We start from the raw sequence: 26,418 nt of genomic DNA, 5'->3' as shown, positions 1-26,418 counted from the left end.
ATCAATAAAAACATAAAAAAAAGAGCCACCTTTGCAATGCAAACTTATCGGAAACACTTTCTTGGCTCAGCACTGAGGACGGGACAGTCCCCAGGCACACAGGCTTGCTGCCTGGGACCAATCCTCTGACTCCCATGCTCACTGAGCGCTCTTAGGGCTCCGCACTGGCCTCCAGAACCATCCTAAGAAGCGCGTGGATCTTTGTTCCCGGGGCTCCAGAAAGCAGCCCGACAGATCCAGCCCCTGTTCCTTTGGAGCCTCTCAACACACCCAGGGAGCCTGCGAGTCTCATTAGACCAAGCCAGATGTTACCTCAGATAAAAACTCCAGTGGCTCGGAACTGCCAGAGGTTAGCAGGAGGAGAGAGAGCAAGCACGATGGAAAGCCATCCGGGTCACCCTGCAGGATGGGGTGAGGGGCTGCGTCCTTGCTGAGACACCTCGGAGCCGGAGGCCCAGGCTCCATCTCCACTGTTTACTGCCTTTGATCAGGTGGGACTCAGAGACCCCAGATGCATGGGGCTCTCTCTAGGAAGCCTGCAGTCCCTGTGACGTCACAGCACGAGACAAGGGGAAGGACTTTTTTTTCTGGAGACCTCTGAGTGGTTTGGAGACTGGGTAGTTATTGCTTGGGGAGTATGAAGATCCGGTTTTGCAAGATGGGAAAAGTCCTGGGGATGGATGATAGTGATGGACCACGTCAAGATGGCTAAGTGGCAAGTTTTGCCATGTATGTTTTTCCACAGTTAAACAAAAAACTGGGGCGCCTGGGTGGCTCAGTCGATTAAGCATCCAACTTCAGCTCAGGTCATGATCTCACAGTTTGCGGTTCGAGCCCCACATCGGGCTCTGTGCTGACAGCTTAGAGCCTGGAGCCTGCTTCAGATTCTGTCTCCCTCTCTCTCTCTCTCTCAAAGATAAGTAAACATTTAAATAATAAAAAAAACCAACTCAAACATCTTACACATTCTCTGCTGCCCTCTGCCTGCTGTCACTTCCGGTCTCCTTCCCTCTCTGCACTGTCGCCAGCTACCACGCCTTCTGTGGCTCCTGCCTCTTCCCTGGCCTCAAGCCACTGCCCCTCAGGGTGAGACGCTGGTCCCTACAGGCGACCCTCAAAGCTAAGCACACTGACTGCAGGAGTCACTGCCGGGACCCCACTGGCAATGGGACCTGCGACACTCAGGTCCACGGAGGGGCTCCCGGTGTTTTCAGAGCATCACAAGGTCCTTAGAGGAGGTCCTGTTTCCTCTGAGATGGTAAATGTGTTTAATCTTTTCTACCTAATGCTTTGAGGACAGGGTTCACCAGTCTCTCCTCCCAACATTCCTCCCTCCTGTCCATCGAGCCCACCCCTGGGTCGTCCGTCCTGGGCTTCAAGGGAACTGGTGCCTCTTGGAAGCTCTCTGGTACCCCCTTTACAATGCCCTCACCAGCACATGTTTAAAGGAGACAGAATAGCCAGGGGGTCAAGAGGCAGGTCTTTCTCTCTGCTCAGACTTGCTTGGGGACAAATCCTAGCTCAGCTTGCCCGGAGCAAGTAACTTAAGCCAATTATTCCTTCATTTTCTTATCTCTGAAATGGAGACAAGAAGACTTTCTTTACTATTGTTTTATTTGTTTATTTTTTTATGTTTTTTATTTATTTTTGAGAGACGGAGAGAGACAGTGGGAGCCGGTGAGGGTCAGAGAGAGAGGGAGATACAGAATCCTAAGCAGGCTCTAGGCTCTGAGCTAGCTGTCAGCACAGAGCCCGACACAGGGATTGAACCCATGAACCGTGAGATCATGACCTGAGCCGAAGCCTAACGCTTAACCGACTCAGCCACCCAGGCGCCCTTCTTTACTATTGGTAATAAGGATTAAATTGAGTTAATCCACACCATCCATTAAACATTGGCTGCGAGAGGCACGTTTGTGCAGTGGCCGGCGGCCTGGGCCTGGCACCAGACTGTGGAGGTGACCCTGGGCAGATTACTTGGTTTCTCTGTGGCTATTTTCCCCTCTGTGGAATGGGAATAATAATAGTGATCTACATTATAGGGTAATTGTGAGGATTGATGCTTGTAAGCTTCATGCAATAGCATGCCTACAGTGTCCAATAGATGTTGACTACTGTTTGCCATTTAACATAATGACACTGCAAAAAGAATGCCATAATGCATGACAACATGTATGCAGAGTTGTCGACAAAAACCAAACTTGAACATACATTTAATAAACTAATTTTATAGGGGCGTCGGGGTGGCTCAGTCAGTTAAGTGTCCTTTTCTTAGTTTCGGCTCAGGTCATGGTCTCATGGTTTGTGAGTTTGAGCCCCGACGTGGCCTCTGTGCTGACAGTGTGGAGCTTGCTTGAGATTGTCACTCTCCCCTCTATCTCTGCCCCTCCCCAGCACATGCTCCTCTCTCTCTCAAAAGAAATAAAAAGAAAAATAATTTTATAAAGTCTAAAATAAACTGCAGGACAAATATCTTAATACCCCAAGAAAAAGAACATCCACAAAATTAAAAGCAATAGCATGAGAAATATGGAAACAAGATAAGGCTCATATGAGAAAGATTCACGTGTACATTATAAAAATATCTTAAAATAGTTTGGCTTTTAGGTACAGGCATTCCCCACTTCCTGAAAGTTCGCGTTATGCTGCTTGACTTTTACGGAAACCTACGTTAGTACCTGTTTTGGCTAGCAAAGAATCCAACGAGCATTTTTGCTTTTACAAAAACAAAAGGGGGAGGAGGGACAAAAATAGCATGCATTGTGGAGGCACAGACACCCCGAGCAGCGAGACCCACACACAGCATTTCAGCATCAAGCCACCAGAGCGTTGAACTGTGTGAGCATCTGGGCTTTATTCCATTTACTTTGTGCATCTCTTAGCAAGATGAACCCTAAGGTATCAGAAAAGCCTGAGAGGTAAGTTTTTGAGTGCTAAAAAATTTTCCATGTAAATTAGTGGTAATGGCTTCTTTGATTTCCGTCATTTGGGCTGATGGTAGGCTTCATAGGAACACCCACTTTCAGAGCGCGGGGGAACCTGTGTAAGTGATGAAGTCCTACTACTTCCAATGAAAGCATTTCCAGTCCAGGTGCTCTCCCCACTCTTTGCTGAAGTGCATTTAACAGTTGGCCAACAGCCAAGTCAGTGGACCATTTTGGTTTTACATTGGTCAGCCCAGAACTTAGAGAAAGGCATAAGGAAAGCATAAAAACATGAGGGTCAAAAGACCCCAAATTATCGACGTAGCGAGATATGTCTCCTCTGCCTGTGTCCCTGCATCATGACATTTGCTATTGTCCAATACCTTGCATCTAGAACACCCATGCTGGCACCTATCAGTCTTGATGATGTTTGGAGAAGTGGTCAAATAATAGCTAGAGAGAGGATGGCTCTGGAAACTCAGCCCTGGGCAGCACAGTGTGCCTGCTTCCCTTCACGCTCTCCTCATATCATTTAAAGGCCAATGAAGCGCATGGAGGCATACTTTCCATTCATATGCAAAGCATACAGTGTTAATATCATACACATATAGTGTTAATATCAGAGTCAAGGGGGGGCTCATTCAAATATTGGGGAGTCTATTGTGTGCCAGATACTTTGAAATGAAGGATTTTTTAAGGCTTCAGATTGTATGGTATTCTTTGACTTATAGGAGAAATGAAATCTAAAAGGTCCAGACTTGCCCAGTGTTACCCAGTGACTATAAGGACACTTAGGGCTAGAATATCTTTGGAGGATTTAGAATTACTTCTCTTTCAATTATTGGCCAGAGCAGGTGATGCCACCTGAGCCCTCATCACTGCAGCTACTGGTCTGCCCCATCAAAGGCACCATATGTGAGTCAGAGGGCAGAATGATCAGGGAGGCAAAATTAATATTTCCTGGTAGCTACTCTTTCACGCCAGACTTCATTCATTAGGCTCATTCCCCTCATTGTTGAGCATTCGGTTCCCCGCCTCTGCCAGCATACCCCTCCCGGCCCGAGGGGAGCACACTGAGGCCCACTATGTTGCAGAGAATGAATGGAGAATAAGAAACACACAGACCTTTCAGCCTAGGCAGAGTTGGACAGGGCGAATGGCGTGAGTGCACAGGTGGACAGCCAGACTGGGGCTGGGGGGGTGGGGGAAACTCCTGGGGGAAGTGGCCTGAATCCTGAAAATGAAAAGGATTCAGCCAGGTGGGAGGGGCGGTGGGCAAAAGGTGGGTCGAGAATATGTGTCTCAGGACTTGATTCTTCTTCGGACCTGGAAATGAGATCTTGCTGCTTCCCAGAAGAAGGTCAATGTCGGTGGGATTGGCGTGAACAGAGAGAAAGATGTGTTGAGGGAGGAAAAGCCTTGTGGGCCTCAATACAAGAGTGAGGACTTGATCCCAAGGGGAGGACTTCAGCAAGGCTTGAGACTCACACTGGGTTTCTCACTCTGGGCTTGGAGCCTCCCTTTCCCTCAGTCTTTGCCGTACAGTGATGAGCTTGTGCACGAAGCATCTTGGACGTCTGGCCCAGGCCCTTCCTCCGGATCGATGACAGGGGCAGGTTCCAACATCAGAGCTGTAAGCAAGTTTGTTTTTGTAGGAGTGACAGAGCAGAATTTTCTGGGCCTGATAACCTGAGATAAATACCTATAGGATGAATCAAGTCTGAAGTCTTTGTAACGCTTTACAAGAGTTTTTGTTCCAACAGAAAAATGCTTCTGAGGATTGAGAAAAACACTTCAAGATGGTACATAAATATGCACGTAGAAAGCTCTATATCCCTGGGAAAAATAGGACTGGGAAGAAACAAATCTTGGTATTTCATGTTCCTGGAATTTATTGTATGTGGGCATTGCTTTTGTTCATACTTCTATCAACCTTTGTTGAGTGTACATGACTTTAGAATCAGGACCCATGTTAAGGATTTCTTATTCGATCCTCCAAAACACACAGACACTTACTCTTAAGAACAGGAATGTATTTCATACCACTGAAACTCCAAGAGTCATTACTGGCCTTTTCCGGAGTGGTCTTTTGAGTCACACAAAATTTAAAGAGGTAGGGAATGGAAAAAAAAACAAAACAAAAAACCAAAGGTAAAGTTATCAGTTAATACTAGCTGGTGCTTATTATATACCATCTAAAGCCTGTAAATTCACTCTTTACATCGGCTCCTGCCACATTGAATGGTGTTTTCAAAGACTGTTAGAATGCAAACAATCTGGAACTTTGCCACCTTTCAAAAAATTTAGCCCAAAATAACGTCATTCATGTGGTAGAAAAGGAGTTAAAGGCAGGGTACAGATTCATGGCTGTAGAAGTGTGTGTATGTGTGTGTGTGTGTATGTGTGTGCATGCTTTAAATATGATTTCTCTTTAAAAAAAAAAAAAGACTTCTTCCAGAGTTTTAGGTTCAGTGCTGGCTGCTCAGAAAAGAGCTTTCTTGGTTCAGAATTCTGAAGTCTTCTCCGTCAGTGTCCTCCACCAGGGGACAGAAGTCGGGGCATGTTCCAGACCCAGTCCATCCTCCACTTGCTTCCTGACATTTACATCTGTGTCTGTGAGACGGGAGGCATCGTGGAATATATATTTTCCAGGTTCTTTTTCTTTTCATCATTATCAAAACTAGCCTCGATCTCTGCTGGATTGACGTAAGTATAGAACCGGGCCATGATGGCAAATATGACGCAGACCACCAGAAGCAACGCCGCAAACAGGATGTACTCAGCCCACTTTGAGGGAGTTGGAGTTGGAGCAAGAAAAAACAACAAAAATGGTACAGGTTATGGTCACGTACGCATTGGGTGTGTATTTTCTTGCTATGTCTAGGTAGGGGGTGCTTTGCAATTAAATCGTTATGGAAAATTGGGAGGCTACTACCAAAGATACAAAATGGCCTGCTTTTCTTGAATGCCCAAGTAGAAAGATAACATCGTTCTAACAGTGCTGGAGTGCAGAAACCAAGAGTTTGGGAAGATGAGAGAACATTTCTGAAAAGCCCACATGAAGGGACATGGCCGGCCCCGGGAAGGATGGGGCCCCAAGAACACTACACAGTACCCTTGAGGGAAAGATAATATGCTGAACTGTTCTAAGACTCCCACATTTTCTTTCGGCAGCATCTTGAGGTTATGAGCGCACAGAATTAGCACGGTCGCTGATGGGACCAGAGAGAGACGTAAAGAAGCAGACAGGGTACGGGACCACCCCCGTGGGAGGTGTATACGCTGAAGTTTGAAGGACAGGGTTTCGGCACCAGAAAAGCTCTCATTTTATGTTAGCTGGAAAAATTGCAACCACCTTTAGAATGGCTCTAACTTTAGATATTATGGAGCTTTCTGGAAAATATGTGTGGCTTGGGGCCATTAAGCTGCATTCACAGAAGCCAGGAAGATCTTTCCTTTGATAGTAAACCACACTAGGATGTAGGTACGTTAACCCAACCTAGTTGTGCTGGTTGTCCAACATGTGTGACGCCAAGGGTAAACATGAAGAGTCAGCACACACGTGGCCAGAAGACGGTTTGGTCATCACCCTCTCCATCTGGCTTTATCCAATCGTTAGCGGACATGACCGTGTGTATGTAAAGGTGGATGGGGAGCGTCACAGGGCGACCACTGACATATAAGACCGAGGCTCGCTTTCTCCACCCTGTACCTGTTCGCTGAACTGGCCGGCTCCTGCTACAATGAGCACGATGATGTTGCCAACGGCCACGGTCAACAGCCAGCCCGCCTGCAGCACCGACTTCATGTTGGAGGGGGCCTGCGGAGACACACAGAGTGAGCCCTGGCCCAGACTGCGACCACAGAGCGGGAGAACACAGCTTACTGATTGTTTTTTTTTTTTTTTTACATTTATTTATTTTTGAGAGACAGAGACAGAGCACAAGTGGGGGAGGGCAGAGAGAGAGGAAGACACAGAATTCGAAGCAGGCTTCAGGCTCAGGGCTGTCAGCACAGAGCCTGATGTGGGGCTTGAACCCATGGGCCGTGAGATCATGACCTGGGCTGAAGCTGGACACTTGACCGAGCCATCCAGGTGCCCCACAACTTACTGCTTCTTTAATTAGGCAGTCCACCCTAAAAATGCACATTGAGGGGGTGCCTAGGTGGCTCAGTCAGTTAAGCATCTGACTCTTGGTTTCAGCTCAAGTGATGATCCCATAGTTCGTGGGATCGAGCCCCACGTGGAGTTCTGTGCAGACAGCACGGAGCCTATTTAGGATTCTGTCTCCCTCTCCCTTTGCCCCTTCCCCCTCCCAAAAATAAAAACAACATTAAAAATGCACATTGGGGTGCCTGGGTGGCTTTGTCAATTAAATAGCCAACTTTGGCTCAGGTCATGATCTCAGGGTTGGTGAGTTCAAGCCCCACGTAGGGCTCTGCATTGAAATTGGGGAGCCTTCTTGGGATTCTCTCTCTGCCCCTTTCTCTGTGCCCCTCCCCCACTCACTCTAACTTTCTTCCTCAACACAAACAAACTTAAAAAAACCAGATGAATTAATTCTATTTCTACAGAGGAGTTTCCCAGCAAAGCCATCCATCCCACCATCTTGTCCCCTACATGGCGGCTACTCTCTGAGCTAGAAGCTTGCTCTTCTGTGGACTTCTCTGCCATGTCACCAAAAGGTCTCTTGTCACCTATGGTATGGTCATCTTTAATTAGAATGTGAGGTAACTGCAGAAAGGGATTGTTCAATTTACATTTACAATCTTTACTGCAAGAATGGAAGGTAGGAGGCATTAGGGCCACAATGGCCTTAGCTGTACTTTGATGGAATAGTTCAGAAACTAAGCTCTAATTTGGTATCAGCAAAATTTGTCTCATGAATCTCATCTTTAACAGTTGAAAGTAATAACATTGTTTAACTTCTTTAAAAAATTTTTTTAATGTTTTTTATTTAATTTTGAGAGGCAGAGAGAGACAGCACAAGCAGGGGAGGGTCAGAGAGAGAGAGGGAGATACAGAATCTGAAGACAGGCTCCAGGCTCTGAGCTGTCAGCACAGAGCTGGATGCGGGGCTTGAACGCATGAACCGTGAGAACATGACCTGAGCCAAAGCTGGATGCTTAACCAACTGAGCCACCCAGGTGCCTCCACTGTTTAACTTTTAAAAGCTAGGCCTTGGGGAGCCTAGGTGGTTCAGTTGCTCAAGTGTCCAACTTTGGCTCAGGTCATGATCTCGAGGTCCCGTGAATTCGAGCCCCGTGTCGGGCTCTGTGCTGACAGCTCAGAGCCTGGGGCCTGCTATGGATTCTGTGTCTCCCTCTCTCTCTCTCCCCCTCTCCTGCTCACAGTGTCTCTCTCTCTCATAAATAAATAAACATTAAAAAAAAAAGAAATAAATAAAAGCTAGGCCTTAATCAGTGTGTTTACTGGTAGCTATGAAGACATCTCAACTGGGCCTTACTGGTCACAAAGACACGGACCTGGAAGTGAGCGCCAGGCTGAATAGCTGACATCACTTGGTTGTTTCAGAGTAGAGGATGCGCTGCCTATCAGAACCCTGGTCCCAGTCATGAATACATGTCTTCCCACTTACGACTCTAAATCTCTAGTATATGATGTGGGAATTCAATATCATACAATATATGCACCCAAGAAGCTAAACAGAATCATATTATTATTCAACGACTTGGTGATCTCAAAAAACCTTGTTTGGTGGAATATGCCATAATGCTTTCTAGAGTTTTCTGAACTATAAATGTAGAGCTGATTTAAATGAAGTCCCAGCAGCATTTTTCGGAGGCAGGAGTGTGGGGGAGGGGTGGTAGAAACAATGAACAAGAGACCTGAGAATATGAGAATTCCAGTCCCGTGACCGAGAAAACCACTTCGCCGCAGGTGAGCAGGAAGTACTGTGGCACCTGCAGAGCCATGTTAACTGTGTTGGGCGCGATGTCTTCAAATATGTGCAGTTCAGGGCAGCCGTCGCTCTAAACCAATAAGGCAAAAGTGAGAGGAAAGGAAAATGGAGATTGCTTCTAGAATAAAAATAGCTCAAACAGGCAAAAGGAGTTTGGACTTCTAGGATCATGTCATATGATTTGCCAAGTAAGTACACATTTTAAATGCAAATATGCAACAGTGCATTTTATGCTCGCGATGAAATGGCCTTGGTGAGATTTGAAAGTCTGTTCACCGGTGTTTTCCTCTTACATCAGAGAGCAGATTGGAAGTCAGGTTATTTAAAACGTTGCCATCTCTTTGGACTAAAAGTTCACAAGTCCATGTAAATAGACTATGAAGAAGAAACAAATACTAGTTAACATGAACTTTTAGAGTCCATGAGTCTGTTTATATTTATTCTAAAAAATAACATTGAACTTAAGTCAGTGATAAGTTAAAGGGTTAGTGGCAGACTGAATGAATTCTAAGCCCATTTAAAATACAGACACTAACGTAAGTCCAGCTAAATCATTACCAGGACCTAAGTGTTTGAGTAGAAGTTCTGATGCAACAGAATGAGACACTGACCTTCTTTCTGATTACATAGGTATAGGCACTACCGAATTCGAGGTTGTTTGATTGGAATTCTTTCTTACACTGCGGTGGAATCTGTTGTGTTGAGCTGATCGTAAAGTTTTTTCTATGAAGAAAAGAATAATATAGGTAAACATTCCTGGTATTAATAGCTTCGATGTATTGTTTAAAGAAGTCTTGAAACCCTTGAACTTTAGAGCACAGTGTCCAGTGTAGGTACTTACGCGCCCAAAGGAAAAAACTGATATTCACTGGCATTGTGACTGGTGACATTCACGTAAACTTTCTCACCCATTGTGATGTTGAAGCTCTCATCAAAAGTATTTATAAATCTGAAACAGAAAACCATCTGTCTTGTGACTGGACTAAGGGATACTTTGCTTAGTCATAGTTTATGCACCTGAACTTGGGCTATGCTCTCTTTTGGAAGGACTTTAAGATATTTACAGAAGATTTCTAGACTATAAAGGCAGAAACAAGCAACCCTAGGTTGGTCTTTGTTCAATCACTCATGAGAACACACCCCAGAGAATTTGCCACAGTTCTCTGCCCAGAGCTGTTCTAAGTACTTTGTAACTAGGCACTATTTCTTAAGTTTATTTATTTATTTGGGGGGGCTATGGGGACATGAGCAGGAGAGGGGCAGAGAGAGAGGGAGAGAGAGAATCCCAGGCAGCCCCAACATGGAGCTTGATGTTAAAACTGTGAGATCATGACCTGAGCTGAAATCAAGAGTTGGACGCTTAACCAACTGACCACCTGGGCTCCTACTAGCAACTATTTGAATGGTATGTTAGGATGTTCGTATAGATTGAAATTGGTGCTGAGCACCCCCTTTTAGCAGCATGTCTTGTGTTCCTTGCTCAGAAGCTTTAGAGCTAAAGCAGTGAAGTCCATGCAAATAGTCCATGAGGAAGCATCAAATACCAGGCAGTGTGAAAAGCCAACAGTCTCCATCTGGGGCTTCTTTTTGGGGGGCTGGGGATGGAAGGCCATTTTCTGTCCTTTACCTCTAGGAGCAGAGAGGGGCGAGGAGTGGAGAGGGAGAAGTAGGCCAGTCGGGCAACCAGAGACAGTTTTGGGGGGCTCCCCTCGGGTCAGCCGGTCCTGGAGTGCTGGTGCCTGGCACCCCACTGGAAAACAGGTAGGAGTGTAGCACCCACAGGACTTGCTGCTAGTTCCAAGTGGAGACAGTTGAGTTGTTTGCCTTCCAAGGCCATATAGATGGTGACAGTGTAGACAGATGATCAGATCCCTTCCTTAAATGTTCCAGGCTACAGAAGCCCCTGACTCTCTTGTCCTACACAAGACAGAGGGTGCTGCCCCAAATAAGACCAGTTGATTTTTCCTACCAGATAGGTGAGTGAAACCTTTCAGCAGATTGTCCGATTTAAAGAATGGGAAGTAACAAGATTGTATACCTAAGGACTGAAGAGAACCATGTAACCTGTACACTCCTACAACAATACAGCCAAATTCCATCAGCTTTCTGGCAACAAGTAATGCCAGTCAGATTCGAGGTACTGGGAGAATATTTCTCTGAATTAAGCTCAAGTCCTAAAGGGCATTGGGCTTGGTGTAGTTTGACAGGAACTTAACATAGAAAACAGAACCTGACACGGGTCAACAGGACCCTAGATCCTAGGTAGATACCTAGGAGTGAAATGCCTGGGTCATATGGTCACTCCATGTTTAACACTTTGAGGAACAGTTTTTCAAAGTGTCTGAATCATTCTGTCATTTTACGTTTCCACCAGCGGTGCTAAAAGATTCCGATTTATCCACATCCTCACCAACACTTGTTACTGCCTTATTTGTTGCTTTTGTTTTTGTTTTGGTTAGAGCCTAGTGAGTGTGAGATGGAATCTGTTTGTGGTTTAGATTTGCATTTCCCTAATAATTAATGACGCTGAGCACCTCCTCCTATGCTTTTAGGCTGTTTGTATATTTTCTTTGGAGAAATCTCTCCTTAAAAGTGTCCCATTTAGGGCATGGGATGGGGGAAATGGGTGATGGGCATTGAGGAGGGCGCTTGTTGGGATGAGCACTGGGTGTTGTATGTAGGCGATGAATCGTGGGAATCTACCCCCAAAACCAAGAGCACACGTGTACACTGTATGTTAGCTAACTTGACAAGAAATTATATATTAAAAAAAGTCCCATTTAAAAAATTGGGTTGTCTTTTCACTCTTGACCTGTTAAGAGTTATTTATATATTCAGAATCTTTTATCAAATATATGATTTGCAAATATTTTCTCTCATTCTATGGGCTTTTTACTTTCTTGATGATTTCATTGGTAGTAAAAAAGCTTTCCATAAAGTGAAGCCCAAGTTACTATTTTTTTCTTTTGTTGCGATCCTCCTGGCTTCATATCCAAGAAGCCACTGTCTAACCCAAGGTCACAAAGATTTACTCCTATTTTTCTTTTCTAAGTGTTATTGTTATAGTTATATTTAGGTTTATGATCCATTGAGGAAATGTGTGTGTGTGGTATTAGGTAGGGTCTGATTTCAGTCTTTTGCATGTGGGTTTCCAGTGATCCCAGTACCATACCGACTTCAATAAACGCACAGCTATCTTTTTAAATGAAGATTTCTTCTTCACCTACTTGTGGTCAGTACGTCCCTCCTTGGTGTCTCTGTCAGGATGATGGTCATGAAAACCAAAGACTGAAATAAACTGAACTCATACAAGCAAACCTATGCATAGATTTTTTTCTAAATCTTAAATTGAGATTTTTAGAAACGAATGAGGCATATATAATCATGTATCTACAATCATAATTTTTGTACCACCAGTAAATAAAAATACTTGTAAAATATTGGTTTTTTTACTTTTCTTATTCTTTTAATATATATTTACATTATTTATAATGCAAATATTAATTTGATATAAAAATAAATATAATTTATAACAGATAACATGTTCATTCATTTTAGGTATATGTTCAAAATATTTTTATTGGATCTGATAGAAGTTTTAAAGGCTACCTGTCTAGAGAAACTTTGCACATGGGGACAAAAATGTACATATGAATGTGAATTGTGGCACTGCTTGGAAAAATGGCAGTAATCTTGCCATTTCCTTGAAGAAAATGATGAGTAAATAAATTATGGTATATGCCTGCAATGAAATATTACATAGTGGTTTAAGTGAGTGGAGATAAGGGATACATATAGTAAGACTGTTAAATATTAAAGTAATATTTTATAATATATTTCATGTTACATAATATTGAAGCACATAAATAGAAAAATAACATTAAGTTTGAAAACATGCTCAAAAACATTATTTGTAAATATATACATAGATATCAATATGTAATGCTGAAAAAATTCATGAGAAAGATCAACATCAAATTCTCAACCGACTTTTGACCAAAGTGCTGTCATTTCACTTAGAGGACTCTGCTGAAGGGAGCCCATGTATGTCTTGCAACTTACTGACCCCACATAATTAAAAGGAATCCATTTTGCTTAACATTCTATGTACTCTTTAACTCATATATGACTCAGAAATCTGACCTCCTGAAATACTTGAAGTTGTCCTATTTATCAATTAGCTTCTGACATGAGTTTTCCAGAACTTCCCGGACAATGCTGGAATAGCAAATCCTTCGATCCACTAAGGATTTCACATTGCCAATGAAAAGAAAAAGTTCCTGACTTATCTTTTACCACCTTGGGGGGGTTGGTGGGGTAAAATGTTGCTGATTTTATGTGTCTCAATAAAGACAATTTCAAGAAAGAGAAGAATGAAGCCTTAGCGTAGTGCCAGAATGAGAAAGGACACCACGATTTAAACTGTTCAAAGTTTCCAAAGTTAGAAGACATTTTTGAAGAAATGAAAATGATGATTCTGAGGCAGAAAGGAAACCCCGGACACGCCTCCAGCTCAGACGCAAACACAAAGATCAGGAAAGGGCCAGGTGACCGACATCAGCGGATTTCCTTCCCGATCTGCTAGGCAGTTGTGTGGATGTACCTGTGAGCGGGATGGAGGAACAATCCAGAAGACACAAAAGAAGATGTCATGGACGTAATTATGTGTCCCCCTGCCCCCTTCACATCTTGAGGTCCTACCCTCAGGACCTCAGAATGTGACTGTACTTGGAGGTCGGGTCTTTAAAGAAGAAAAATGGAGTATTACATGGCAATGAGAAAGAATGAAATCTGGCCATTTGTAGCAAAGTGGATGGACCTCGAGGGTGTCATGCTAAGCAAAATAAGTCAGGCGGAGAAGGACAGATACCATATGTTTGTATTCATAGGTCTAACAGGAGAACAGGAGAAACCTAATGGAGGACCAGGGGGAGGGGAAGAGGGAAAGAGAGTTGCGGGGAGAGAGAGGGACGCAAAACATAAGAGACTATTGAATACTGAAAAGGAACCAAGGGCTGAAGAGGGAGGGGGAGGAGGTTGTGGTCATGGAGGAGGGCACTTGTGGGGAAGAGCACTGGGTGTTATATGAAACCAATTTGACAATAAACTATTAAAAAAAAAAAAGTAAAATGAGGTCATAAGGGTGAGCCTTAATCCAAGATCACTGGTGTCCTTGTAAGAAGAGGAAATTAGTATACAGATTCACATAAGAAAGACCACGTGAAGACAGAGAGAGAAGATGGCCACCTCTAAGCCAAGTGGAGAGGACTCAGAGAAAAGCAGCCCGGCCAATATTTGATGTTGGACTTTCAGCCTCCAGAACTACAAGGAAATAATTTTCTGTCGCTTAAGCCTTCCAGCTGTGGTACTCTGTTATGGCAGCCTTAGCAAACTCAACAGGAGAGAACAAAGAAAGAGAGGAGGAGCCAAAACTTGAAAGGGCCCAGGGCTGGCAACTACCCTCATGTAGTTACACTGCAGAGAAATGTGAACACACCAAGGAGAAAGAAGATACCAAAGCCTTGGTGAAAAGAAAATGAAATCAACTACAGAGAGTGGCAGATTATCTATTTGTCTGTCTGTCTGTCTGTCTGTCTGTCTGTCTATCTATCTATCTATCTATCCTGAGCACAACTAGGTGCTAGATGCTTATCTTAGAGATAAGATTCCAGAGTTCTGGGAAGAAAATGGCCGCTAACCTGTGACCCAGTGTGAGAACAGAAAAGCATTTTGAGGCAAGGAGGGAATTGTAATTTACCTCACAGCTTTTCTTGGTCAGATGTTTGAGCACGCTCTGTAGCAAAACAAGGAAGGTGTCCGAGAAAGATAACATGAGTCCCAGAAGGCACTAACCTGGGCAAACAGAGACAATTCTAGGAGGACAGTGGCATCACGGGACGACAGAGCGAATGCCCTAGTTGGATCAAAGAGCATACTCAAGAGTTGGTTCTCAAAGAGGAAAGTGAAGTCCCTGGACCCAGTCTCTGGATCTCCCTGAAGATAAAGGCTTATTCTTTTGTCAACAAGAGACCAAGTAACTTATAGGAAAAACAAAGGCTGTGCAAGAAAACTTGGGTTTAAAATTAAAGCAATCGGGGGCACTTGGGGGTCTCAGTCATTGAGTGTCTGACTTCAGCTCAGGTCATGATCTCACAGTTTGTGAGTTCGAATCCCACATCAGGCTCACGGCTGTCAGTGCAGAGCCCACTTTGGATCATCTGTCTCCCTCCCTCTCTGCTCCTTCCCTGCTGGTGGACACACACTCTCTCTCAAAAATAAACATTAAAAAAATAATTAAAATTAAAACAATCAAGATATAGTAACTCTGAACAATTCAGGATCTATAACAGGATATTTCAACTAATCTTGACATTCAGAACATTTCTATTTGAGGATATATTTTCAAGGATATAAAGTTAGGTTTCGTCTCTTTAAGACTTCTATTACATTGTGACTAATATTTATATAGCCACCCTGGAAATCCTGTTTATTAATCTATTTTTAGTATTAATCTCGCATGTGGAATACACGCAATGATAAATATTACAAATATTAACATGAAACAAACCAGAGGTAAAGAGACATGAAAAGTTAATTCCATTTCTTTACCACTTCTGTTAGTAATTTAATAGTCATCATCCTAATCATATTACCTTTGCCTCCATGAGTTCATGTTTTAGGGGTAACTGGTAATAGCAAAAGTCCAAAACCGTTAACGTGCGGCCACAGGGAAGCAGGGACCGGCAATAGGAACTGAGGCAAATAGGAGACCTATTCTCATTTCTCCTCCAATTTATTCTTATTTTTCAATCTTACTTTAAAGGCTTATTTACAGACAGTTGGCTTTTTGGTGTACAGTTCTCTGACCTTTAACACGTGTCCATAGAAGCACCATTACAACCAGTACACGGACCAGTCCCCAAGTCCCCCTGCGCTGCCCAGAGCAAACCTTGACTCCGCTCCTACCCAAGGCAACCTCTAATCCGTCCCCACATTCTTATCGTGTTTGTGACCATCTCCAGGATGTCATGTGAATGGAATTACACAGTACGCATGTCACTTTTTTGAGACTGGCTTCCTTTACAGCATACTGCATTTGACCTTCATTTATATTACTGTATATATCAACCATTTATTCCTTTTTTTTGAGTAATATTCTGTTACATGGAGGTACTGTGGTCTACTGTCTGTTTATCCATTCATCATGTTATCCATGAACATTTGTGTGTAGGTTTTTATGTGAACATAAGATTGCATTTTTTTAGTAAAAAACTTTTCTAATTTTAATTTTTTTTAATGTGAGAGAGACAGACAGACAGAGCCAAAGAGCAGAAGCAGAGGAGGGGCAGAGGGAGAGAGAGAGAGAGAGAGAGAGAGAGAGAGAGAGAGAGAGAATCTTAAGCAGGCACCATGCTTGGCTCAGAGCCTGATGCAGGGCTCGATCCCACAACCCTGGGATCATGACCTGAACCAAAATCAAGGGTTGGACGCTCACCTGATTGAGCCACCCAAGCCCCCCATTTTTTAACTTAAAATTTATTTATTTATTTATTTATTTATTTATTTATTTATTTATTTATCTATCTCTCTATTTCTATTTTAGAGAGAGGGCTGGTGCGTGCGTGTGCGCAAGCAGGGATGGGGCAGAGGGAGAGGGGCAGAGAATCTCAAGCAGGTCCATGCTCAGCACAGAGCCCAGTGTGGGGCTCAATCCCACAACCCTGAGATCGTGACCTGACCCGAAATCAAGAATCGGTCACTCAACCGACAGAGCCACCGCGGTGCTCCTACATTAGGTCTTCTAAACCATGAACCCAGCACATTTCCCCTTAATTTCTTTCATAAGCCTTTTGTAGTTTTAGTTCTCGAATCCTGTATATGTTTTATTAATTTGTAACTAGTATTTTATCTTTTTTGGAGCTATTATATAGTTTCAAAATTTCAGTTTCCACTCATTCATTACCAGTCAATAGAAATGTGATGTTTTGTTGTTTACCCCTGTATTTTGTGACATTTCTACACTCATCCCTAAACTCACTTATTGATTCTATGAGCTTGTGCCGTAGTCTTTGGGGCATTCTGTGCAGATACTTATGTCATCTGTGAGTAGGGATCGTTTTATTTCTTCCTTTCCCATCGAGATGCTTTTCCTTCTTTTTCGAGTCTCACTGCACGGGTGTCCAGAAGGATGCTGAATGGGAGTGGTAAGCGGGATGATCTTATGGGAAGAGCATTTGGACTTTCACCATTAAGTATAACAGTAGCTTGAGTTTTTTAAATGTCCTTTTTTAGAGTAAGGAAGTTCCCTTCAACTACTAGTTTGCTGAGGTTGTTGTGTTTTTTTTAAATCATGAATGGACACTGAACTTTATTAAATGCTTTTTCTGCATCCATTGATATGATGATATGGATTTTCCTTTTCATTTTATTCAGATGAAAGATTATCTCAATTGATGTTTTTGAATATTGAACCAGCCTTACATTCTCTGGGTAAATTCCCATACTCTCATTTTATAGCCTTGTTTCAGCTGGATTTCCATTACTTCCTTAAGAAGCTGATAAAACTTTAAGTTTTAAAGTTTTTTAAAAAATTTCCTTAATGTTTATTTTTTAAAGAGAGACAGAGAGTGAGTAGGGGAAGGGCAAAGGGAGAGGGAGACACAGAATCCAAAGAAAGGTCCAGGCCCTCAGCTGTCAGCACAGAGCTCAGTGCAGGGTTTGAACTCATGAACTGTGAGATCATGACCTAAGATGAAGTCAGCCACCAAGGCGCCCCAAAGTTTTCTTAATATTTAAAGAAATATACATACCTGATGCCATTTTCTCCTTTTTCTGGCTTCTGGTTAAGGCCATCCTTGATCTGAGAAAGAAAGCATTTTCAAATCTTATCCACTTGAATAAGTTTAGATTACCATTTCAGCCTTTGATAAGGAGAATGATGCTGAATCTATCCTAGGAGTCCAGGGCATAATGATTACATGTACAGGGTTCCACCCTTCAGCCTTGGTTTTCTCTGAGGTTAACAGGAGTCTCCACAATTTTTAATGCTTGCTTTCTAGAGGTTCCAAGGAACCCTACTGTCTAAGAATTTGGAATGAGTCACTCAAGAGCTCCCTAATAAAACACATGACCAAGAAGTCTTGTTTGCAGTTTTCTAGAAGGTCACCTCCAAGCACCTTACAGAAAACCCACAACTCCTTCACTTGGTTCCACTATACCTTCATAGTTTCTTAATATGTGGATGAACTTCTAGATGCTTGTATTTTGTCTTGAAATATTTTGTATGCATTTTTGTTGTTTTTACCTGATATATTTACTATATTTTTCAGGGATTGCTTTAGTTTTCCAATTACTCAGTGTGAATTTTATAACCAATATAGAGATACATTTAAACTTTTATCTCAAAAAGTTGCTAAGAATGCACTTACGTATTCTGTGCGACTTGTATGCACTCCCCCCACCATATCGTGCCCGAACGTTCTGTCTACACGTTTTAATTAATATTAACCCTTCCCACCCATTACTCAAACTTTTATTGGAAATCAAATGGCATGTATCCTTGAAGAAGGAAGACTTGAGGGTTATCGTATATACTACTACACGGGGTGAAGTCACACCGCTCACAGGCTGTGTTTCCAGCACCGCGAATACCAAGGAATCAGCGGCAGGTGTGGAACTACTTACCACACGGTAACTGCTGGGCGCCCACACTAGCAGGGTGTGCCGGTGGCCCTGCTCAAACTTAGGAGTTACTGGAACAATTGGTAATCCGATAGAAGAAATGTTTATACTTGTCAGATTGTCTCCATCAAATGTCATAAATTGATCTGTCTACAATGAGAGAAAAGGAGTCATAGTTAAACCGTAGAGTCTTATTCTGCGCTGTGTAACTGAACACTGTCATGGTATATTATTTGACATCCCCAGTTGACATTCATACACATAAAAAAAAGCCTTGCGGGGCAGGGGGTGCCTGGCTGGCTCTGTCAGTAAAGCATGTGACTCTTAATCTTGGGGTCATGAGTTCAAGCTCCACATTGGGCATAGGACCTACTTAAAAAAAAAAGCTGGAATTGGTTTGCTCAGCCCCCCAACCCACTCTTTTGAACTCTAGCATGAACTTCTTTAGTGTTATACAAGAATCATACTTTTTTGTACAGCGTTTTACTGTTAATTCATTTTATGAAAATAAATGTTCTGGAAATCATTTCTACCATTAAGCAAAGAGTAGCGGTAGAGGAAAAGCCATAATCCTGGTGACAGTCAGTACTGGGCTGCTCTGGGCACCAGAAGTCAAATTTTCTTTTTTCTTTGAGATTGCCAGTTTCATAAGCTATAAGGCAGTGATTCTCAACCATGGCTGAACAGGAAAGAGACCAGTTAAATCTGAGGTATCAGAATTTTCAAAGCTCTCTAGTGATTCCAATATGGACCCAAGGATGAGAACCTCTAATTGAGACCAGTGACCATCCAGATTGGGGTTTTCCAACCTTGGTACTATTGACATCTGGGGCCAGATAACTCTTTGTTGTGGGACTGTGTGTCAGCATCCCTGGCTTCTTACATATGAAATGCCAATAGCACACTCAGTTGTGACAATGCAAAGTGTTTCCAGAAATTTCCAAATGTCCCCCGAGGGGGCAGAATAGCCTCTGGTAGAAAATCACTGCCAGATCCTTGTTATATAAAGTGTGGTTCGTGAGAGAGAGCGTGTTGAAAACTGCAGCATCTCTGACCTATTGATTAAGAATATGCACCGGACAAACTCTGCAGGTGATTCACATGCACATGAAAGTCTGAGGCCCATTGGTCTAGAGTGAGGCCGAGACGACACCCAGACACTAAGACATTGCACTTCAGGGCTGCTGTAGGAATTCCATAAGGGTCACGAAGATCGATTGCTCCAAATCCTGTTATAATTTGGGTCAGCAGATAAAAAAGAAAGTTGCATTCCCTTCTACTTACTTGGGACATTTGGCTAAGGGTCACCGCCTTTCCAGGAAAATATACGGTCACGTTATCATTTCCTATATTCAGTACTTTAATCTGGACTTCGTTTTGTTGGGGGAAGACTGGAAGAGTTTTCTGAGCAAAATAAAAGAAGATTAGCAGTGTGCCTGCCATGCAGATTGAAGGTAAGCTGGGCCCTGGCACCCGCCCACCCCGACTCTGCTCCAGCACGGAAAGCCGCTCTCCTGAGATGCCAAGCGCCCCCGTGACGCCTGCAACCGCGCCTCGTGGCAGCCGCAGAAAATGATCTTTGTATAGAACATGGGATAAATCACAAAGAGGCTGCTCTTGGTCTTACCTAGCCACCAACATGAGGTACCAAGAGGGCATGACCTCACAGAGACGGTACGTGGGATGGTGGTTGCCAGGGGCCGGGGGAGGGAAAACGGGGATGCCAGGGGCTAAAGCCTGCTGTCTGCGGGGGTCAGAGTAACCACAGCCTACGCGGGTGTTTATCTTGTTGTGATGCATGAGATCTACTTTCCTGGAGGCCACCGTTGTTCCCTGTAACTCCGGGAGCTGGAGCACAGCCCCGACGGTGCTCACCCTTCCGCAGCTGCTCTATGCCCTCCTGCCTCCACACGTTCCTTCAGGGCTTCTGCCTTTTCCCTGCAGTGCGCGCTCTCTCTCTCTCTCTCTCTCTCTCTCTCTCTCTCTCAAATCCCGATGTCCCTGGACCAATCCATTCTATTCCAGTCGAGAAGTCTACGCCAGTCCCACAATTCATTTTGCACAAAGCTAGTGATGTTCCAGAGCAAGGGGGTACGTGCACGTCCACAGGACACACAGTAGCCAAAACATGGAGGCAACGCAAATGCCCACTGCCAGGCGAATGGATAAGCAAAACGCGGTCCATCCAACAGTGGACCATGATTCCACTCTACAAAAGGAGATTCTGACACCTACTACAGCACGGAAGAACCTTGGGGACATTATGCTCTGTGAAACAAGCCATTCAGCAAGGACCAGCACTGTATGAATCCACTTACATGAGGTACCAAGAGTGCATGACCTCGTGTGGACAGTCAGTGGGAGGGGACATGGGGGCTGTTTTTTAAAGGGCACAGAACTTCAGTGTCACAAGATGGGAGGGTTCTAGAGATGGGTGGCCCAACATGGTGACTGTACTCAACACGACTGAACCGTACGCTTAGTGATGGCTAAGATGGTAAGTTTTTTAATGTATCTTTTATCACAATTCCAAGTTTAAAAAGAAAAACTAAAACAGAGAGAAGGAGGAAGGGAAAGATAAGGACAGAAATATAGAGAGACAGAGAGAGATACACAGACACAGGCAGAGAGGAGGGGGCAGAGTGGGGAGGGGAGGGTTTGCCTCCTGTCCTACACGCTATGCAGCGTCAGTTTGCGGGGCCTGGTCGCAGACTAAGAGCACAAGGAACATGCTTTCGTGCCACTGTGGCACGTCCAACAGACTGATGCAGAGCAGCACGGGGGCTAACCGCTAGAAACTTGAGATTACACAGGCATCTTCCCAAAGACAACTGACATATACTCAAAGTACTTCCTGTTTGTTGAGTGATGACCTTCTAACCAGATCTCCTAGGAGTTCAGATTGTAAAAGAACTCGTTCCATAAACTCCTGTTCCCCTTCCATAAACTGTGTCAGTGGAACCTCCGTGTCCCTGCCGTCTGGCTGCCCCGTCATGTGATGAGAACCCGTCGCGTGCTGCCCAGAAAGGACCATTTGGGCCCTCGGCACACCCACACCATCTCCGGCTCCAGGCCAGTCTGTCGGCAGAGACCCTGGCCTCCCCCACTCCCCATGGCCCCCAGAGAAGCCTCCGGAACGCTCCACCTGGCCTGCAGGAAAAGCCCCTGGGGGACCGGAGGCCAACTCACATCAATTTCCACTTGCACAATCGCCGCCACCACGAAGGCCATGGAAGCCAGGAACATTCCAACTGTCATCTTCTTCAAAGAGCTGAGACACAAGTGAGAGTGACTCGCAACCAGCCTCATCCCAGCGAGCTAATGACAACGTTCCTTCCCGCCGCCCCCCCCCAAATGAAACCAACTTCCCTATGGAATACTGATTGAAAGTGTCTCTTCCTTTCTCATTTCTTTTTTTTTATTAAAAAAAATTTTAACGTTTATTTATTTTTGAGAGAGAGAGTGAACGAGAGAGAGAGCATGAGCGGCAGAGGGACAGGGAGAGGGAGACACAGAGTCTGAAGCAGGCTCCAGGCTCTGAGCTGTCAGCACAGAGCCCAATGCAGGGCTCAAACCCACAGACCGTGAGATCAAGACCTGAGCCAAAGTCGGACGCTTAACCCACTGAGCCACCCTGGTGCCCCCTTTCTTATTTCTGATTGAGATGAAGAATGCAGCTTCTTATTTGCATTTTTACACCTCATTTCTAGAAACTAGGGCCCAGGCGATATTTTGGATGAGAGTTAACATTTCTATCATCTACATATATGAAAGCTTTAATTAGAAGCTTTCAGGCTGCCTTTTATAGCACTTTTATTTAAGGGCAAATTTCCAGAAACATCAGTACACAGACTTCTCACTCAAATATAATTCTTAAAAAACCCCATTATATAGGCGGTGTGGTGGGAGGGGAGACATTCTTTCCAGCTGATGGAGGGCAGCCTGTTTGCAAAGCTCTGGGACTAAGAGGGCCTCACCCCAACCCCAACCCCAACCTGCTGGGCACCTACGTGAAATTGAAGCCACATTTTGCGATCAGAGGGTATATCACGGCGTCCACGATGGGGACCATGATGACGATCAAGATGGCGTTCACGGTCTGTGGGCACAGTGCAGAGGAACTGTTAGTCATCATCTCAAAGGTGACCTTGATCTCAGAAAGCAACTCAAACACTGTTTCCTACCTGCATCTGGTCTGGTTGAAGTTCAAGAAGTCCCTGAAAAGAGGGGGGAAACGTCTCACTGATCGGTTCCTGGAGATGATCAGTGGGGAGGCCGACAAATGTCGTGACAGGGAAGGGAAAGGTGGCAAAGGGACTAAAACAAAGGAGCAGTGACCAGGGGAGGGCGAATAGCTGGACGTCCTGAACTCACGATTTTCCCACTCATAGCTGTTGCTTGCAGTGTCCATCTGGAGCCCTAAAAATGAACACGTTCACTGCATCATTTGGGAATGTGAATTTTAACCATTTTACAAGTCAATGTTGCATCTCTTCCAGAGCAGGAAGGAGGTCTGAAATGTTATGGGATTTAAATGCTTTTCTCTACCTCAAGTTTATCTCCAGCTCTATTGTCACACGGAGTAAAATCAAACTTGCATTTCTGCTGCAAAGGTTAACACAACATACAATTCTCAACCCCCGTGGAGAATTTAGAAAGCACTCTGCTGAGAGACAGCCATCCTTAGGAAATACAAAGACACAGTCTGAGGCCTGTTGGCAAGCATGGTAACGGGGCGCCTGGGTGGCTCAGTTAGTTGAGCATCTGACTTCGGCTCAGGTCGTGATCTCGTAGTTTGTAGGTTCAAGCCCCACATCGGGCTCTGTGCTGACAGCTCAGAGCCTGGAGCCTGTTTTAGATTCTGCGTCTCCTCTCTCTGCCCCTCCACTACTCACACTCTGTCCCCCTCTCTCTCAAAAATAAATAAACATTTAAAAATTTTTTTAAAAAAAGGAAAGCCTGGCATCACCTGTGAGGAGGAGGCAGCCACATACACGGAAGATGCTCTATTCACTGGCATCCCAGTATTGAGAACATCCGTACTGGGTTTTTTTAAAGTTTATTTATTTATTTTGAGAGAGAGAAAGAGAGGGAAAGAAAACATGAGTGGGTGAGGGAGAGAGAGACAGACAGAGAGAATCTCAAGCAGGCTCTGCATTGTCAGTGCAGAGCTCAATGTGGGGCTTGATCCCACAAACACCAAGAGTGGGACACTTAGCCCACTGAGCCACCCAGTTGCCCCAAGAGCATCATTGTTGTTAAGAGCCATGTTTGGCAGTCTCGGCTGTCCTGAAGTGGAGTTCCATCAAGAGAGTGATGGATTAGAGGCACCTGGGCTCAGTTGGTTAAGCATCTGCCTCTTGATTTTGGCTCAAGTCATGATCTCATGGTTTGTGTGACTGAGCCTCACATTGGGCTCCGCACTGATGACACAGAGCCTGCTTGGGATTCTCTCTCTTCCTCAATCTCTCTGCCCCTTCCCTGTTTTTTCTCTCTCTAATTAAAAAAAAAGTGATGGATTTAAACCTAAATAAACATGAAAAAAAAAGTGATGGATTTAAACCTAAATAAACATGAAAAAAAAAGTGATGGATTTAATCCTCGGCAGCCTAGTTACATTTAACTTATTTTATACGAAGACGACTCGGGACTGTACACAAGTACATGTGATTATTTCCACGGAGGACTGAACACATAAATGTTTCAATCTGCTAACTCCATTTAGAAGGCATCATGGAAAGTCAGGAGCGCACCTCTGCTTTGGTTCTTAAGAGATGCCAGGCACGGACCACTTTATGCACGGTCTCTAATTTGATGCGCACAGGCTTGCCCTGGGCGAGCACCCTTCCAAGAGGGCTTGGGATCCCCCGCAGTCACACAGCTAGACGGTGGTGAGCGTATTCCTAGTGCAAGTCTGACTCTGAGATCTGGTTTCCATTCAACGTGCAGAAGTACCTCCCTGTGCTTCAGATGTTGGTCTAAATCCCACATTTACAAATAAGGAGGTAAATGTGTTTCCTCGAATTCTTTCCAAGAGATGTTTTGTCCTTCTAATAATCCTTCCTGCCCAATAAAAGCACCTGAGTTAGTAATTTTTTTAAAGTTCCAGTTTCTAGAAGAAACTGAATAAAGAAACTCTAGAATAAAGAAACTCTTTATTCTGTTTGACTGGTACGAGTCTTAGACACTTCGATCAAGTCTTTCCCAAGGCACCATTACTTGGCCACAGCAGGTTTTCTTCATTATTTTGCAACAGAAATGTGGATAGAACCATCTAGAGTTGTGTTTCTTTTTTTTTTTTTTTTTTTAAGAAACTTAGTGTGATCTAACACTTAGTAAATAGGGGCGCCTGGGTGGCTCAGTCAGTTAAGACTCCGAATTCGGCTCAGGTCATGATCTCATGGTTCGTGGGTTCGAGCCCTGCATCGGGCTCTGTGCTGACAGTTCAGAGCCTGGAGCCTGTCTTTGGATTCTGTGTCTCCCTCTCTCTCTGCCCCTCCCCTGCTCGTGCTCTGTCTCTCTCTTTTTCCCTCTCTCTCAAAAAATAAATAAACATTAAAAAAATTTAGCACTTAGTAAATAAATGAAGTGTAAAAAAGAAACTGGAAGAGAACATTTTTAGGAGCTAAATACTCAGTACTGCCCTCTCCAGGTAGTGCCCAAAGAATTTTGCTACATAAAGATGTAAAGAAACAGCTTTACATTACCTGCTGATCAAACAAGGCCCAGAACATGGGGAGTGGGATATACAGGAACATCACCCTCGTCACCATCTTAATTTGAGAGATGAGCCGCTCCTGTGGATGAAGGGGGGAAGGACAAATCAGCCACGAGCCATGGTATTGCAGTGTAGACATATACGCATCCAGAGACAAGCTGGGAGGTGACTAAGAACCCTACCACAGATTTTTTAAAGAAAACCCAAAATTCCTCAGCCTTTTAAAATAAGTACAGGTATCAGTTTAAAAGACATCTTATTAAGGGCGCCCAGGTGGCTCAGTCAGTTAAGCATCTGACTAGACTTCAGCTCAGGTCATGATCTCACAGTTCGTGAGTTTGAGTCCTGCATTGGGCTCTGTGCTGACAGCATGAAGCCTGCTTGGGATTCTGTCTTCCTCTTTGTGCCCGCCCCCCCCCACCACTTGCTCTCTCTCTTGCTCTCTCAAAATAAATAAACTATAAAATAAATAAATAAAAGGCATATTACTAGAATTTAGATGTAATTCCAATAAATGTAAACCTCCCCACTGCTCACTGATTCTTCTGTTTCACACTAGTTATGTGACCACAATCACACATAATTAATGACAGATTCTACCGAAAAACCATGAAAAGATAACGTTGTTTCCAGGTAAATATTTCCACTGTTCACCAAGTTCTTCACAACACTGACACACACTCGGCATAGTCTGACTCAGAACACGAGGCAGGTTTACAAGGTGACGGCTGATCACTTTGCCCACGTGGCCTCATCACAGGCACCGCCGCCTGGCCGTCCCGCTGGAGGAGGGCCCCGAGGAGCCCGCAGCGACACGGGCACTTACGTCGTATTTCTCCTTAGCCCAGTCCAGCCAGTGCTCCCTCTTGGGAAACTCCTTACTCCGATGCCTAAACCTGTTTTTGACGGCAAACTGAAAAAAAGGAAGAAAAACCACATTTCAAAACAGAACCAATTACTTTTGGAGGGAAACACATCTCAGTCAAAGTGCCTTTAATGAAGAGCTGTGTCTGTGAGCGGAGCAACGTATATGATCATATAATGAGCGGAACAAGGAGGCTAAAGGACAGAATCTGCGTTTCCTCCTCCTCTCGGTCTAACGATGCGCCTCTGGGTGGGGAAAACGAAGTCGTAGTCTTACTACCTCACCCTCCAGGCCCTCTGGGTGGGG

The 26,418-nt window shown here is 44.2% G+C and overlaps 1 protein-coding gene across 1 annotated transcript in view; it reads right to left on the bottom strand.

Moving 5' to 3' along the window:
• Positions 1-4,940: 4,940 nt before the first annotated feature.
• Positions 4,941-26,418, bottom strand: part of SLC15A1 (solute carrier family 15 member 1) — a 54,843-nt gene continuing 33,365 nt past the window's right edge. The window contains exons 10-23 of the mRNA XM_029938414.1: positions 26,074-26,160; positions 25,237-25,326; positions 22,904-22,948; positions 22,714-22,746; positions 22,540-22,628; positions 21,719-21,800; positions 19,814-19,933; positions 18,533-18,679; positions 17,659-17,708; positions 9,690-9,797; positions 9,460-9,571; positions 8,775-8,918; positions 6,637-6,744; positions 4,941-5,711 (exon numbers count right to left, since the gene is read on the bottom strand). Coding sequence (XP_029794274.1) covers positions 5,526-5,711; positions 6,637-6,744; positions 8,775-8,918; positions 9,460-9,571; positions 9,690-9,797; positions 17,659-17,708; positions 18,533-18,679; positions 19,814-19,933; positions 21,719-21,800; positions 22,540-22,628; positions 22,714-22,746; positions 22,904-22,948; positions 25,237-25,326; positions 26,074-26,160 — 1,401 coding nt within the window. The 3' untranslated portion in view covers positions 4,941-5,525. The remainder of the gene's footprint in view (positions 5,712-6,636; positions 6,745-8,774; positions 8,919-9,459; positions 9,572-9,689; positions 9,798-17,658; positions 17,709-18,532; positions 18,680-19,813; positions 19,934-21,718; positions 21,801-22,539; positions 22,629-22,713; positions 22,747-22,903; positions 22,949-25,236; positions 25,327-26,073; positions 26,161-26,418) is intronic.

This window comes from Suricata suricatta, chromosome 4 (genome assembly GCF_006229205.1).
Source record: "Suricata suricatta isolate VVHF042 chromosome 4, meerkat_22Aug2017_6uvM2_HiC, whole genome shotgun sequence".
Lineage (NCBI taxonomy): Eukaryota > Metazoa > Chordata > Mammalia > Carnivora > Herpestidae > Suricata > Suricata suricatta.
The sequence above is the reverse complement of the archived record's forward strand: the minus strand, read 5'-3'. Positions and strand labels throughout refer to the sequence as shown.